The 16,493-nt window shown below is 52.2% G+C and overlaps 1 protein-coding gene across 1 annotated transcript in view; it reads right to left on the bottom strand.

Annotated features, from left to right (window-relative positions):
• Window positions 1–16,493, bottom strand: part of PLLP (plasmolipin) — a 26,636-nt gene extending 10,143 nt beyond the window's left edge. Inside the window, exon 1 of the mRNA XM_084644662.1 lies at window positions 16,081–16,493. Within this exon, the coding sequence (XP_084500788.1) occupies window positions 16,081–16,233 (153 nt within the window). The 5' untranslated portion in view covers window positions 16,234–16,493. The remainder of the gene's footprint in view (window positions 1–16,080) is intronic.

The following is a 16,493-nucleotide window of genomic DNA, read 5'->3' as shown; positions in this document are numbered from 1 at the left end:
AGACTGGCTCTGCTGGGGAAGTGGCCTCATACGAGGAAGGGGGCGGGAGATCTCCGCTCAGCCTTTATGCCCAGAGTGATGTCTCCTGCCTCCTCGCCGCAGTGAAAGGCGTGTTAGAAATGCAGAAGGGAAGGAATCGTGGGTCTTTGGCAGAAAGCTGGGGGTTGGGTGAGGGGCTGAGGGGGACGCTGGCTGAGAAAACACCCCCGGCTGCAGTTTCCCACATCTTGGGAGAAACCGACTCTTTCCTTACCTAGCGATGCTGCAGCCCGTGGCAGGAGCCATTGGCACAGCATCGCTGTGTTCAGCCAGCGGGGCCCTAGGGGTTTCCATCACACTACCGGGAACGTTGTATTTGTCATTTTGTCTGTGCCTGCAGCCGTCGCTTATTGCAGCCCGGTTCCCTTCTAGATCTTTTCTCTCCTCATGGCTGCTGCTTTCCCTTGGCCGGGGCCCCGTGCCCCACGGTCCCTGCAGACCCTTTGCCACCCTTTGGTTGTGGCGGGTGGGGGGTGTGGGGGAGGAGCTGGAAAGATGTACCAAAATCAGGTTACAGACACATTTAGAAGGGGGATGAAAGGATGAATCTGCCGGGCCTTTGCAAACGCATCTCTCAACCCCAAAGGTGCAACCCCATGGGGAAGGTTGGGGAGAGGGGTCAGGGGAGGGACCACAGACAAAAATGCATCTGTCCTGTAGCTGGGCTGGTGGAAAGATCAACAAGAGGGTAAAATGCACGGGTGGGGGGGAGGCAGGGGGGATGTTCTCTTAACCCCCAAATGCCTGGTGATTAGTTACCATTAATAGTCACTCCAGGCCCCAGTGAAACCGTAGGAAGGGGCAGCCAAAATTTTGTGTCGCTGGGCACTAAGCGATCGATTTGCCAGAAGCCTGAGGGCCTCCCCTCTCTTACTGACTTCAGCAAGACACGGGGTTGGCCCAGTGTGCAGCTAAGATGACACCGGTTTAGCCCAAATAACGAATACCCGAGAGTCTGCCTAATGGAAATCACTGCTTGGCCGAGAGTGTCAGCACTCGACATCCTGCAGGGGCATGGAAGACGGGCGTGGGCCATGTAACTTGAGTTGCCAACTTTCTAATCGCACAAAAATGAACACCCTAACTCCGCCCCTTCCCTGAGGCCATGCCCCCTGCTCCGCCCCTTCCCCGAGGCCATGCCCCCTGCTCGCTACATTCCCCCACCCACACTCCCTTTCCCAGGGCTGGGGCAAGGGTGCGGGAGGGGGTGCAGGCTCCAGCTGGGGGTGAGTCCAGAAATGAGGGGTTCAGGGTGCAGGAGGGGGCTCCAGGCTGGGGGATGGGGCAGAGGGAATCAAGGTGTGGGAGGGGGCTTTGGGCTGGGGTAAGGGGGTAGGGTGCAGGGAGGGTGAGGGCTCTCTCTGGGGGTGCAGGCTCTGGGGATGAGGGGTTTGGGATGCAGGAGGGGGCTCCAGGCTGGGGGGGGGCAGAGGGGTTCAGGGTGTAGGAGGGGTCTTTGGGCTGGGGCAGGGGGTTGGGGTGTGGAAGGTATGAGGGCTCTGGGGTGGGGCTGGGGATGAGGGGTTTGGGGGGGGCTTAGGGTTGGGGCACGGGTTTACCTCCGGTCGCTCCCGGTCAGCGGCGCAGTGGGGGGGCTAAGGCAGGCTCCCCGCCTGTCCTGACTCCGTGCTGTACCCCGGAAGCGGCCAGCAGCAGGTCCAGCTCCTGGGTGGAGGCGTGGCAGGCAGCTCTGTGCGCTGCTCTCAGCCACAGGCACCGCCCCTGCAGCTCCCATTGGCCGCAGTTCCCTGCCAATGGGAGTGCGGAGCCGGTGCTCAGGGCAGGGCAGCGCATGGACCCGTGGGGGCCTCCCACCCTCAGCCTAGGAACCGGACCTGCTGGCCCCTTCCGGGGCGCAGCGCGGAGCCAGGACAGGTAGGAACTAGCCTGGCTTAGCTCCACAGCACTGCCGATCGGACTTCTAACGGCCCGGCCCGTGGTGCTGACCGGAGCCGCCGAGGTCCCTTTTCGACCGGGTGTTCCAGTCGAAAACCGGACACCTGGTCCCCCTCCATGTACTCAGACCTGCCTTGGTGAGTAACCAGAGCAGGAATGAGCAATACAGACAGCAAAGCCCATGACAATAAAACAGCCTGTTGGAAGCCAGAGGTACAACAGAGCGGGGGGCTGGAGAGTGTGCCCAGGATAGGGAGATCGTGTTGTCTAGCGGTGAGGGCATCAGCCTAGGCCTCAGGAGACTAGGGTTCTTCTCCCATCTCTGCCACTGACTCAAAGGGACCCTAACAAGTCAGTCACTTCACTTCTCTGTGCCTCAATTTCCCCCTCCCCGTAAAATGGAGCTAGTCGGGCTGGGTCACCCTGAGATCTATGGGTGCCGAGTGCTCAGAATTGTTTTGATTTCATTAGAACCATGGGGACCTGCCTTCCCACCAACTTCGCTCTTCTATCTCGGGGAAGGCAGCCGCTCTGCTCCAGCTGAGCTCAGTGACAGGACACAGGGCAGAAGCTGTTTCCCCCCACACACACACACTTTTATTTCAGGCTTTATACACTAAACTGCACTACACCTTGCAACATATTTTGTTTAAATGACACTCTTGAGACCCCCGTAAATCTAGTCATGAAGCAATGAACGGCAGGTAGGACACAAAGGAGCTATCATCGTCAGTCAAATATTAGTCATGCTCGTTGCCCCCTGAACAACAAAGCAAATAAAGAAGAAGGAACAGAAGGGGGAGGGGGGAGAATAAGAGCTGGGTTGAAGAAGAGGTGAGTAAAACATACATGGTAGAGGACCAGCCCTCCATGCAGAATTAAAAGCTCTTCATTAGCTTATAGCCTAGACACACCTGCCTGAGAGGCTGTTTCACTGACGGGCCTGATCCAAGCTTTCATGCGAGACTGTGAATCTACTTGCCAGTGAGTTATGATTCTGTCTGCAGTCGCCATTCTTCCTGGGTTCTATTCCTGGCTCTGCCACCGACCTGCTGAGGGACCTTGGGTGAGTCATGTTGCAGCTCAGTGCCTCAGTTTCCCCTTCCACTTTTTTTTTAATTTAGATGGCAACCTCTGTGGGACAGGGACTGTCTCTTATGTATGTACAGCACCTTGCACTATTATGATTATCTGTATTACCACAGTGCTTAAGAGCCCTAATCATGGACCAAGAGCCCATTGTGCAAGGTGCTGTACAAATAGAACAAAAACCAATGGATTCTCTAGGCATTACCATAAAACAAATAATAGCTTCTACTTATCCACCTTTGCCATGCCTTGGCGAGCCCTCATTTACCTCCCTCCCGTAACATACAGGGCTGAGCACCTCTACCTGTTGGTCAGTGTGCTGACAGCCTCCTAATTGTTTAATTGATCACGGCCTCTCTGTGCACTGCCTTCCTCTGCGAAGCTGTAAGTTGTACTCACTCACTCTGCTCGCAGCCCCCTCTGTAGTGTGGGCAACCCCAGCTCTCAAGGATGAAAGTAAGTTACGCAGGACATTTGCTTTCTGGCCTTACTGAGCAACTCAGTCGAAATCGAAGTAGTAAGAGAATTAGAGCCCTGATTCTCTTCTCACACCAGTTTTACACCGTTCAGCTTCAGTGGAGTTACTCTCAGTTTACACCAGCGTGGGAGACAGGAGAATCAGGCTTTGTGTTGGCAGAGGAAATCCTGGTTGATTTTACTCAATTTCTGAATTAAAACTCCAAATTTGTAAAACAAAGCGGAGTTGTACCAGCCCAGTGCTTGGCCAGGAGACCTCCTTGGGGGGTGGGTGGAGACAGTCCTAGAGATGGCATGCTTCCCTCTGCACCAGGACTGAACCAATGCCCCAGCATGGGGCGGTAGGGCTCTGCTTCTGGAGTGCCCTACCGCCCCATGCTGGGGTACTGGTTCCGTACCAACCAGTCTTCAGGGGAAATGCCAAACCAAGGTCCTGGATCTTCAATGAGCACAAGCAGGCCACAGCACTCTTTCTGCAAGAGTAGGGGGTGCCAATCATGGTGCCCTAGCTAAGTCACAGTGTGAAGAAATCAATGATGTTCCCTCTTTCTAAATTCCAACGCTCCCCCATCTCTGCTGTTTCACACAGAGAAATTATTTAGCCCTTCTCCTTCCTCTAAACTTATAAAATCCACTGTCCTGACTCAAACCGGTTGCTGTGTTTCCACCCCAGAAGTAGCTGCCTTTCTTACTTGCACCATCTGTAAAGCTCATGGGATTCCTCCAGGAGGATGGGCAATATGGAGATCTAAGGAATATGTTTGAAGGAAATGCTGTTGATAATCTAATGACCCAGCAGGTCCCCGACGGGATGGTGAGCTATTCTACACCCTTGATGTCACTGGGAGCGTTGCAGCTGGGAGCCAAATCAGGCCCTATAGCTCTTTGCTGTGAGACCTGACACTTGACAGATGAGCCCAAACTGCAGATCTGAACTCTCCTAAACTCTAGGATGGCTCTGCCCTTCCCTGGGAGGCTCGCCGTTAAGACATTATGCCTAATAGTCAGCCTAAAATTTCCTTTTCACAGTTTCATCCCATGGCTTGCCCTAATTACAGCCCCAGACATCAGCCTGAAGAATCCCCCCTCCCGCAGCAGGCCTGTGACTCTGTTATGATGGTGAAGTTGCGGTTGCCATGCCCCAGTATCTGCCTTGTCACTGGGGAACATCTCAGTGCATCAGCCCCAGCTGCAGTGATTTCTGTCCTTATTTCCCTGCAGGGCTCTGGCCTGTGCACCGGACTGAGCAATACCCCACCAGCCACCTTGGGACCCGCAGCCTGGGCCCTGCAGCCTGGGCCCAGCTGTTTCCAGGGTTATCCCTGCGCCAGCTGGCTCTGCCCCTCCCCTGCCAAACCCTCCCCGGGGACTCAGGTCCCATTGTCTTCCCCCTGCCCTGGAGAAGCAGCAGGAGCTGCCTGGGAGCTGCCTGTCTCCTGCTCCTTCGTCCAAGTCCCATTGTGCCTTCCTCCAGCTTTCTAAAGAGCGAGTGAGCGAGCAAGAGAGAGCTCCCAACCCCCCCTGCCTTACTGGAGAACCCCACCGCTTATCCTCACACCCAGCTCTTGCATGCATGTCCACGTCCCTCCAGGTGTGTTCATGCACAGACAGGAACTCATACATATGTTCACTTGCACCCACACTCACTCGCAGCTCGGCAGGTGCTGGAGCTATTTATGAGGGCGGAGGACCCCAAAAGCGGAGGCTCGGGAGCAGTAAAGTAGCGGGCCCCTCTTTTCTCCTTCCCCTCTTCTTTGCAGAAGGCTCTCAGGGAGATGTAGCGTCGCAGAGACCAGGGGGTGGTAGGGGGGAGAAGAGACCAGCAGCTTCGCCTCCCTTCCAGCGGCTAGAGATGGGAGCGGAGCTCCCTGCTTATCTGACCTCTGCTAGCCAGGAGCTAATCCTGAAGCTGGTGCCCCAAAGCAAAGCGGTGGAATTTCCAGCACGCTCCCTGCTCTCCGCTCCAGGCACTGGTTGGGCCATTGGGCATCCAACCTGGCCATTGTTCCCGGGTCTCCCTGATGGCAGCTAGGGTTGCCAGTCCTCCAGGATTGTCCGGGAGACTCCAGGAATTAAAGATTAATTTTAAAGATTGCATCATGGGATGAAACCTCCAGGAATATGTCCAACCAAAACCTTCCCAGCATTAGGCCCGGCAGGGTCCTGATTCAGGCTCGTCTCTGGTTCGGAGATAAATGGGTCTGACGGACAACTCTACGTCCATTAAGCCTCCATTGACATAGAGGAGAATGAGCCTTTGAAAGCAGCTGGCTGGGGCCTTGATTTGCCACCACGGACTTTACGTAAGTCTTCATTGCTTATTGTCAGCAAAGAAACACTAGAACACACAAGTCATTGTCCTTCTGGAGTACAAAGGCCCTGGTTCCCAGAGGCCCTGCTCTCGCCTCAGTCTAGACAATGCCTTCTTTTTTTCACATCAATTTCCAACCCTCGTGATTGCAAAATACGCATTAGAAAAAATTCCTAACAAGGAGCTCAGCGAGCAGGAGACGCTACAGAACAGTTGCCTTGATTCATCTAACCTACCTTCTTCACAACGGCTCAGTGCCATGGCCCCTGTGGCTGCTGCCTTCTAAACACTGGCCGCTGGAACCAAGCCGCAATTGGCACATTTGTGTTGCAGCATCTTGGCACAGTGCCGATGTGATGTCACTGCAGGATGACGTTCCGTGGGCACCAAGATGGGTTTGGGGACCTGACGTTCTAAAGCATGTCTGTGCAATTGGCATGGAAAAAGAACGGCATGAAGCAAGCGCCTGATTTAACAGAGGAGCACCAGGACTGGGCCTGCACGCTGAATGTTGGCATATACAGTTTCTGGGATTGCACACATTAGACCTGGGAGTAACCTGCGGTTTGTGTGTGATCCTTCTTCCTGATTTTGTCCGAGCTTCACTTTGAGATCAGGGGTGAGGAGAACAAATCCCCCATGGATACAATACAAATAAAATACTCCTGAATATAAGCCTTGTGGTACTTACGGCCCAGTCATGCTCCCGCTGACTTCACTGGGGCAGGATCTGACCTTTGTTTCTTAATCACATGCTGGTCGGGGTGTTGGTGCTTAGTACAATCTTTGTATCTCGGTTCTGGTTTTGTTTGGGCCTCCCTTGAATGTTTTCCATGGCTAAAGGGCTTGTATCCTACACTGGTCACTCCTCCACCTTGGGCTGGGATCATAAACTAAGCAGCATGGGACACGGTGAGTGGTTTGATAGGAGACTGACAAGGAAAGCAGGGAGAGGTGTTAATAGGTTGGCAAATCTCTTCCCCTCTAATACAGCACTGAAGCAATGCCTCTAACTGGTGCGAAGGGCTGGGTGCTTCTGAAGGTGGTGTTTTGTGACGTAGCCCTGGTCCACACTACGGGGTTAGGTCGAATTTAGCCACGTTAGGTCAATTTTAAAATTAATGCGTCTACACAACCAACCCCGTTCCGTCGACCTAAAGGGCTCTTAAAATCGACTTCTGTACTCCTCCCCGGTGAGGCGAGTAGCGCTAAAATCAACCTTGCTGGGTCGAATTTGGGGTCGTGCAGATGCAATTCGACAGTATTGGCCTCCGGGAGCTAACCCAGAGTGCTCCAATGTGACCTCTCTGGACAGCACTTTGAACTCCGATGCACTAGCCAGGTACACAGGAAAAGCCCCGGGAAATTCTGAATTTCATTTCCTGTTTGGTCAGCGTGGCGAACTCGGCAGCACAGGTGACCATGCAGCCCCCCCCAGAATCACAAACGAGCCCCAGCATGGAGCGAACGGGAGACGCTGGATCCGATTGCTGTATGGGGAGAAGCCTCTGTGCAGGCCGAACGCCGATCAAAAAGAAGAAATGCTAATATATATGCCAAAATCGCCCAGGGCATGGTGGAGAGAGGCTACAACAGGGACACACAGCAGTGCTGTGTGAAAGGTAAGGAGCTCAGGCAAGCCGACCAAAAGACAGAGGCGGCAAACAGTCACTCCGGGTCAGAGCCCCATACATGCCGCTTCTATGATCAGCTGCATGCCATTCTAGGGAAGGGACCCTACCACTACCCCACCACTGTCCGTGGACGCCTGCAAGGGGGGAATCTCACACAACAGGGAGGAGGATTTTGTAGATGAGGAAGAGAAGAAGAATGCACAGCAGGAAAGCCGTGAATCCATTCTCCCCGGCAGCCAGACCTTTTCATCACCCTGGAGCCAATACCCTCCCAAGGCGGGATCCCCGACCCTGAAGCCGGAGAAGGCAGCTCTGGTGAGTGCACATTTGTAACTACTGTACAGGGTTTAAAAGCAATAGTGTTTAATGTTTGATTTGCCCTGACGAATTGGGGTGCATTCACGGCCAGTACAGCTACTGGAAAAGTCTGTTAACGTGTCCGGGGATGGAACGAGAATCCTCCAGAGATATCTCATGAAGCTCTCCTGGGGGTACTCTTTGCAGAAGGTTTCTGGGGAGGGCTGCCTTATTTCATCCTCCACAGTAGGACACTTTACCATGCCAAACCAGTAGCAAGTAGTCTGGAATCATTGCAGCACAAAGCATGGCAGCGAATGGTCCTAGGTTTTGGTTGCATTCAAGCAACATTTGGTCTATATCTTTCTGTGTTAGCCTCAGGAGAGTGATATCGTTCATGGTCACCTGGTTGAAATAGGGGAATTTCTGTAAGGGACCAGTAAAAGGACCCCGTTCGTGCTGGGTTGTTTGTGCTTGGCTAAAAGGGATTATACCGGAGAATAGCCACGCAGTGGGGCGAGGGGTGGTGTGTGCTGCACATCCACCCAAAAACCACAGCCCCTCCTTCTAAATGTGAAACCCAACCGGCATTGCTTGCTATGGGAAAGGATGGTGCTGCAGTTTGAAACCATTCTCACGTGTTATGAAGGTGTAAGAGGCCAACCCCGCATACCAAAAGGCTTACTATGACTGCCTGGAAACTTAATTCTGTTGTCCAGCCGTTTGTGATGTGTCACCATACCGGCAGGCGCTCAATATAAAAGGCAAAACGCGACCTTGTACCTAAAGCACATGTGCTGTCTGCTATGAATTGCTTGATTCACTGTGAAAGAGTCTCCCTTTTGTTCTCAGAAATGTATCATCTTAAATTTTACTCTTCCTTTTTATCTCTCTCCAGGTGCAAATGTTTCTATGCTCCCCCTATCATCTCCGTCCCCGAGATTATCGCAGATTAGAAGGTGAAAAAACGCACTCGCGATGACATGTTTTCCGAGCTCATGCAGTCCTCTCACGCTGATAGGGCACAGCTGAATGCATGGAGGCATTCAGTGGCAGAGGCCAGGAAAGCATTAAGTGAGCGCGAAGAGCAGAGGCAGGAGGCAATGCTGAGGCTAATGTGGGAGCAAACGGACATGATGAAGCGTCTGTTGGAGCCGCAGGAAAGCCAACAAGAGCACAGACCCCCGCTACATCCATTGTATAACCGCCTGCCCTCCTCCCCAAGTTCCATATCCTCCTCACCCAGATGCCCAAGAACGTGGGTGGGGAGGCTCCGGCCACCCAGCCACTCCACTCCAGAGGATGGCCCAAGCAACGGAAGGCTGGCATTCAAACAGTTTTGATTTGTAGTGTGGCTACAATAAGCAATGTGGCCTTGTCCTTCCCTCCTCCTGCACTCCACCCCACCCGGGCTACCTTGTCAGTTATCTCACTTTTTTTTTTAATTAATAAAGAAAGATTGCATGGTTTCAAAACAATAGTGACTTTATTTCCTTTGCCAGCAGTGATCGAAGGGGGGAGGGTGGTTGGCTTAGAGGGAACTAACATCAACAAAGGGGGTGGGTTTGCAGCAAGGAGAAATACACACAACTGTCACACTGTAGCCTGGCCAGTCATGAAACTGGTTTTCAAAGCCTCTTTGATGTGCAGTGCACCTAGCTGTGCTCTTCTAATTGCCCTGGCATCTGGCTGCTCAAAATCAGCCAGCAGGCAATTTGCCTTAACCTTCCACCCTGCCATAAATGTCTCCCCCTTACTCTCACAGATATTATGGAGCACACAGCAAGCAGCGATAACAATGGGAATGTTGGTTGTGCTGAGGTCTAACCTAGTCAGCAAACAGCACCAGCGAGCTTTTAAATGTCCAAAGGCACATTCCACCACCATTCTGCACTTGCTCACCTATAGTTGAACTGCTCCTTACTACTATCCAGGCTGCTGGTGTATGGCTTCATGAGCCGTGGGAGCAAGGGGTAGGCTGGGTCCCCAAGGCTAACTATTGGCATTTCAACATCCCCAACAGTAATTTTTTGGTCTTGGAAGCAAGTCCCTTCTTGCAACTGCTCGAACAGCCGGAGTTCCTAAAGATGCGAGCGTCATGCACCTTTCCCGGCCATCCCACGTTGATGTCAGTGAAACGTCCCTTGTGATCCACCAGTGCTTGCAGCACCATTGAGAAGTACCCCTTATGGTTTACGTACTGGTTGGCAAGGTGGTCCGGTGCCAACATAGGGATATGTGTTCCGTCTATCCCCCCACCACAGTTAGGGAAACCCATTGCAGCAAAGCCATCCACTATGACCTGCACATTTCCCAGAGTCACTACCCTTGATAACAGAACGTCAGTGATTGTATTGGCTACTTGGATCAGAGCAGTCCCCATAGTAGACTTGCCCACTCCAAACTGATTCCTGACTGACCGGTAGCAGTCAGGCGTTGCAAGCTTCCACAGGGCTATCGCCACTTGCTTCTCAACTGTCAGAGCAGCTCTCATCTTGGTATTTCTGAGCTTCAGGGCGGGGGAAAGCAATTCACAACGTTCAAGGAAAGTGGCCATACACATGCGAAAGTTTCGCAGCCACTGGGAATCATCCCATACCTGCAACACTATGCAGTCCCACAAGCCTGTGCTTGTTTGCCAGGCCCAGAATTGGCGTTCCACTGTATCAACCAGCCCCACTGCCGCCATGATGTCCCAATTGCCACAGCCCGTGCTTTCAGGAACGTCTGTGTCCTTGTCCTCATCAAAATCATCTTCGTGCCGGCATCTCTTAGTCTGGTTCTGCACATACCCCAGGATAATGCGCGAGGTGTTTACAATGCTCACAACAGCAGTGGTGAGCTGAGCGGGCTCCATGCTTGCCATGGTACGGCGTCTGCACAGGTAACCCAGGAAAAAGGGCGCGAAATGATTGTCTGCCGTTGCTTTCATGGCGGGAAGGAAGGAGGGAGGGGCGACTGACAACATGTACCCAAAACCACCTGCAACAATGTTTTTGCCCCATCAGGCACTGGGAGCTTAACCCAGAATTCCAATGGGCAGCAGAGACTGCAGGAACTGTGGGATAGCTACCTACAGTGCAACGCTCCGTAAGTCGATGCTAGCCACGGTATTGAGGACACACTCCGCCGACTTAATGAGCTTATTGGGGACATACACAATCGACAGTATAAAATTGATTTCTAAAAATCAAATTCTATAAAATTGACCTAATTTCCTAGTGTAGACATACCCTGAGATAGAAGACTGAGACCCTGACCGCTTGTGCTGATTAAAGATCACGTGGCATTTTTGTTACTCTAATGGGGCTATGTGACGATGTGACGCAGCAGGGAGGGGGGAGTGTTGACCTGGGAATGTGCCCTGGGGATGGGAGACCTGAGAGCCTGTCACCTGAGCCAGGAGGGGGAGGAGGAGGTAACACCTCTGCCAAGGAATGTGAAGACAGGCTGGAGGAGAGAGCCTGCTGGGGGGAGTTTAGTTTCAGTTTGGGGCTGGGTGGAGGAACACAGGGAACCCCAGGGCTGGTGTCTAAGCTCCCTGCTCCCCCAGAAGGACTTGACTGAGGGGTCCTGGGTGTATCCACAGGCTCTGTTTTGGACTGTGTTCCTGTTGTCCAATAAACCTTCTGTTTTACTGGCTGGCTGAGAGTCTCAGTGAATCCCAGGAAGAGGGGTGCAGGGCCTGGACTCCCCCACACTCCGTGACAGGCTAATGACAGAAACACCTAGATTTGATGAAAGTCCGAGCCAACTTCCAGTTTACCTAATTTCATTTTGCCTACTTAAAATTCCCCTTCTCCTATCAATTGGATAACCACTGCTTCTTTACTTCCTATCCCATACTACTGTGTAGAGTTCCTGCAGACTATTACACAGCTGCCACATTCCATTGCAGAGGTGGTTGCATTTTGTTGGTGAGCAAATAGTTCCTGGCTGGGGACTGCAAAGCACTTTGGAATCCTCCTGTCTGAAAAGTTCTGAGGAAGCAGGGCAGCTTCAGTTTGCTCTGTATTCCAGACACCCCTCTTAGTTTTCAGAGTAACAGCCGTGTTAGTCTGTATTCGCAAAAAGAAAAGGAGTACTTGTGGCACCTTAGAGACTAACCAATTTATTTGAGCATGAGCTTTCGTGAGCTACACTTCCGATGAAGTGAGCTGTAGCTCACAAAAGCTTATGCTCAAATAAATTGGTTAGTCTCTAAGGTGCCACAAGTATCCCTCTTAGTTTGGTTTCATTGGTACCACTCAAGAAGGAGATCTTGGCGTCATTGTGGACAGTTCTCTGAAAACATCCACTCAACGTGCAGCAGTCGTCGAAAAAGCGAACAGAATGTTGGGAATCATTAGGGACGGGATAGCTAAAGAGAGAGAAAATATCATATTGCTCCTCTATAAATCCATGGCACACCCACATCTTGAATACTGCGTGCAGATGTGTTCTCCCCATCTCAAAAAAGATATATTCGAATTGGAAAAGGGCAACAAAAATGATGAGGGGGCTAGAACAGCTTTCATATGAGGAGAGATTAATAAGACTGGGACTTTTCAGCTTGGAAAAGAGAACAAAGGGGGGAGAGAATAGAGGTCTATAAAATCATGACTGGAGAAAGTAAATAAGGAAGTGTTATTTACTCCTCATAACACAAGAACTAGGGGTTATCAAATGAAATTGACAGGCAGCAGGTTTAAAACAAACAAAAGGAAATATTTATTCACACAACGCACAGTTGACCTGTGGACTTGTTTGCCACAGGATGTTGTGAAGGCCAAGACTATAACAGAGTTCAAAAAAGAAATAAGTTCATGGAGGACAGATCCATCAATGGCTGTTAGCCAGGATGGGCAGGGATGGTGTCCCTCGCCTCTGTTTGCTGGGAGGGATCACTTGATAATTACCTGTTCTGTTCATTCCCTCTGGGGCACCTGGCATTGGCCACTGTTGGAAGACAGGATAGTGGGCTAGATGGACCTTTGGGCTGACCCCGGATGGCTGTTTTATGTTCTTATGGGGATATGGCACAGACAGTCTGGCTATGGCTGACTGTGAGAGATGATCTCCTAGCTATGGAGACAGGTAAGGAGTCCAGGCTTGTTATCGCAATCTATCAGTACCCTGCAATGGCCTGGACCATGACATTTTGTTGCCTCCCCTCTGGCACCAGGGTGGTCTGAGAGCAATGGCTTTACAACGGGCTTGCACTGCCCTCTCGGTGGGAACTCTCACTCCATGCTGGCCCCAGTCCCGTTCCATGTGTATGTATGTATGTACACCCCCTGGGAGCCGTACTGTTTGGCAGGGCATGGGTGATCCCTTTTCACTGAATCCCAGCACTGCGGGCTCTGTTTTCCCCAGCATGGGGATGAGGATGAGAGCAAAGTGGCTGCAGCTCAATCCACTCAGGATGAAAGTGATGCTGATAGGCATGGGCAAGCGCTTCAGGGAACGTGGGTGGGCTGAGCCCGCACCCGCTTTTGGCAGTCTACAGCCTTCCCTTTTCCGATACAGCCCACAGCCTAAGGCACTTACTCAGTCCATCATTGCTCAGACACTCCCAGGCATTGGCAAGGAATGATCTAAGGTTGGTTAGGAATCTGCGGACCCTCCTCTGGGCGACGGACCTTGTCCCAGAAGCCCTCGCCCCTATCCCTCCTCACGAGAGTCTTGACACTCCCTCTACTTGGTGTTGCCTTTGAAGACCATTCAGAAGTTGCTGCTGAAGGTATATATGGGTACTTCGTTACACTGTACTCAGCTCAACATTCCACACTGGCTACCCACTCACTCCTGGGTGCCAATCAAGGTGCTGGTTTTGATCTTCCAAGCCCTGAATGGCCAGGATCCAGCTTAGTAAAATAAAAACCAGCAGCATCTGCTAATGCCAGGGAACTGGGAAGTAAAAGGGACCAATGTAGTTACCTTTGGGGCTGGGGTGTGCGTGGTGGAATAGACCCCCGTAGATGAGCAAGTAATAAAAGGAATCATCTGATCCAATAAAAGGAATCATTTTAATAGATGGGTTTTTATCCTGACAATTTCCCCTGACATTTAAAGAGTCCTAGGCTACCAGATCCCAGGAAAGGGAACCGATTCACACATCTGAGTGGGTAGAAAGACAGGGAGGAAGGGGCATTGGCAGAGGTATTCGAATGAATGGGGGTGTAATGTGACCTCTAAACATTACAGCCCTCTTTCAAATTAAGAGAAGCTCATACTTCCTCTCACAAAGATCTTCCAAAGGTGTTTCTTGATCTAACTCCATGTCAGATTGTCAAGGGACTGAGTGTAATTTCGCACCTGTTTTAGGGAGTTTCTTATGCCATTTAGAGTGATCTTCATGGCTATAGGAGGTGAATATTATCCGCATGAAATCTCTTTAAAGCTTTACCTTTTATTCCTCATGATATGCTTTTCTTCCGCCTGCTGATCTTTCAGTACAAAATGCACGAATGATTTGGTGATGATGTAGGGAGCAAACACGCTCTTTTGTCTTATCATATTATGAGATTGTACACTTTTTTAAAAGCGTCCTTCTTGTTTGTCTCTAATTTGGTCACAGTGGCTGGTATTTTATAAAGACTCCAGTGTCTATTTTCCATGGGAAGCCAACCGGAGCAATTCTCTGTTCCAAGGTTCTCCAACTACCACCATATTCTGGCTACAGCTCTCCCCATGAAGAGACTCTGAACACTGAAATGTGCTTTGAAGCACGGGGCAGTTGAAAGTCCGATTGGAGGTGCTGTTACCCTTTCCCCCTCCTCCACGACAAAGGTTGCAGAGTGTGTTACTAGGGTAACTGTTCCACTGCTTTGCAACAGGCCATGTGTGGTTAATTTTGGCCAATCAAGTGACCTGATTGACTAAACAACCCTTCATGCTTTACAATCAGAATGCAAACCAGAGGCGGTGCATGAAAATAACCAGTTCATAGCACAGTGGATCACTACGTAACACAATGATAATATGCGGCCAAGTTTTCCTCCGTTACACTGTTGCAACTCTGGCCTGGAGCAGTGGAATCTTGGTTCCGTTTCACTTGCACTGGGTGTAAACCAGCTGTAACTTGCTGAAGTCAGTGGAGTTACGTTAGGGTAAAACAAGCAGGGATTAGATCTGCATCAGGCCCACAATTTTTCTGTGGCATTCAGATGTCCTCACTTTGGTTTTGCTACAGTGCAATGCCACTGACTTCGCTGGACTTACTCCGGATTCACACCATGAGCTGAGAATCAAGCCATTAAAACGTTTATAGACTTTTCTCCCGTAATTACGTGTCAAACCATACATCTAATTCTGTCAAGCTTTAAAAATATCCTTATTACACTGCCCTCTAACTAGTTATTACCTATTTAAAAAACAGGATAATGGCCCAGCCTGTGCACTGACCTTGCTGTAACTCAGGGGTTCTCAAACAGGGGGTCAGGACCCCTCAGGGGGTCACAAGGTTCTTACATGGGGGGTTGCAAGCTGCCATCCTCCACCCCAAACCCCCCTTTGCCTCCAGCTTTTATAATGGTGTTAAATATATAAAAAGGGTTTTTAATTTATAAGGAGGGGTGTCACTCAGAGGCTTTCTATGTGAAAGGGGTCATCAGTACAAAAGTTTGAGAACCACTCCTGGAACTGGTAGTGGCTGGGGCCATTATTGTGGACTAGGCAGGGAAACCTGCCTTGGATCATTTCCCTAATGCAACCATGGAGCGCTGTAAAATTCTCCAGTGCTCAGAATTTGTGCCCTCACCTCCAGGCGTTTGTTCCAACTTTGTTGTGAAATTAGGGCACCGGCAGAAAAGGTCAATTTTTAGAATGCTCGCCAGAAAAGGGGAATCTGTGTAAAGTGACACCCCGGGGGGTTGGTGCCCCCTGGGACCCCCCGAGTCACAAAGGCTGCAGCCCGGAGAGGGGCAGAGGCTCTCTGGTGAACTTCACCACCGAAACCCTGGCTGCGGGCAAAGGGGGAGGACGCGGTGAAAGTGTCCCAGGGGGGCTGAGAGAGACGCCTGGGCCAGGCGCCCGTGTGCGCCGCGTCTCTTCCAGCGGGGAGGGGGAGGCCCCGGTTATAATCGGAGCCCCCCAGCCACGGTAACCACCCGCAGGTGCCTGGGATCTGTTTACAGCCCCGGCTCCCTGCACACCACTCGAGCTGGAAGGGGGCCGCTCCGGGCGTTTGCACAAAGGTTGGAGGGAAAGAGGTGGGGTTTGGCCCCCAAACACCAGGTGCCTCTTACCTGTGTCTGGCGGGGGGGCTCAGAGCCGCTGAGCGAGCCTGCTGCAGCTCCTACCTGTCCCCCTCCTTGCCAGCCCCTGCCCAGCCCGGTGCCGGGAGCTTGTACTCACCAGCTCCGCGATCATGAGCAGCCCGAGGAAGGAGCGGAGGAAGCCGAGATCCAGGCCGAGGGAGCGCAGCACCGGGAACGAGCCCCCGGCCGGGCCGTGCGCCCCAGCCGGGGTGCTGGTCTGGGTGCGGACTTTGGCCGGGAACTCGGACATGGCGCTGGGGGCAGGAGGGGCGGCCCCGATCCGCGGAGAGCCGCCGGCTCAGGCTCGCTCCATGGTGCCGGGCGGGCAGGGCGCCCCCTCGCCGGCCGCGGGCAGACACCCGGGGACAGGAGCCAAGCAGCCGGCTCGCTGCGGGCCCAAAGGTCCCGGCGCTCCAGGCAATGAGCCTCCCTCCCGCCGGCAGGGCGACGAACCCCTTCGCTGCCGCCGGAGACGGGACTGCCCGGAGGCTTCGCAACCGCAACCCGCGT

This window comes from Lepidochelys olivacea (assembly GCF_965140295.1).
Source record: "Lepidochelys olivacea isolate rLepOli2 genome assembly, chromosome: 12".
Taxonomy (NCBI): domain Eukaryota; kingdom Metazoa; phylum Chordata; order Testudines; family Cheloniidae; genus Lepidochelys; species Lepidochelys olivacea.
The sequence above is the reverse complement of the archived record's forward strand: the minus strand, read 5'-3'. Positions and strand labels throughout refer to the sequence as shown.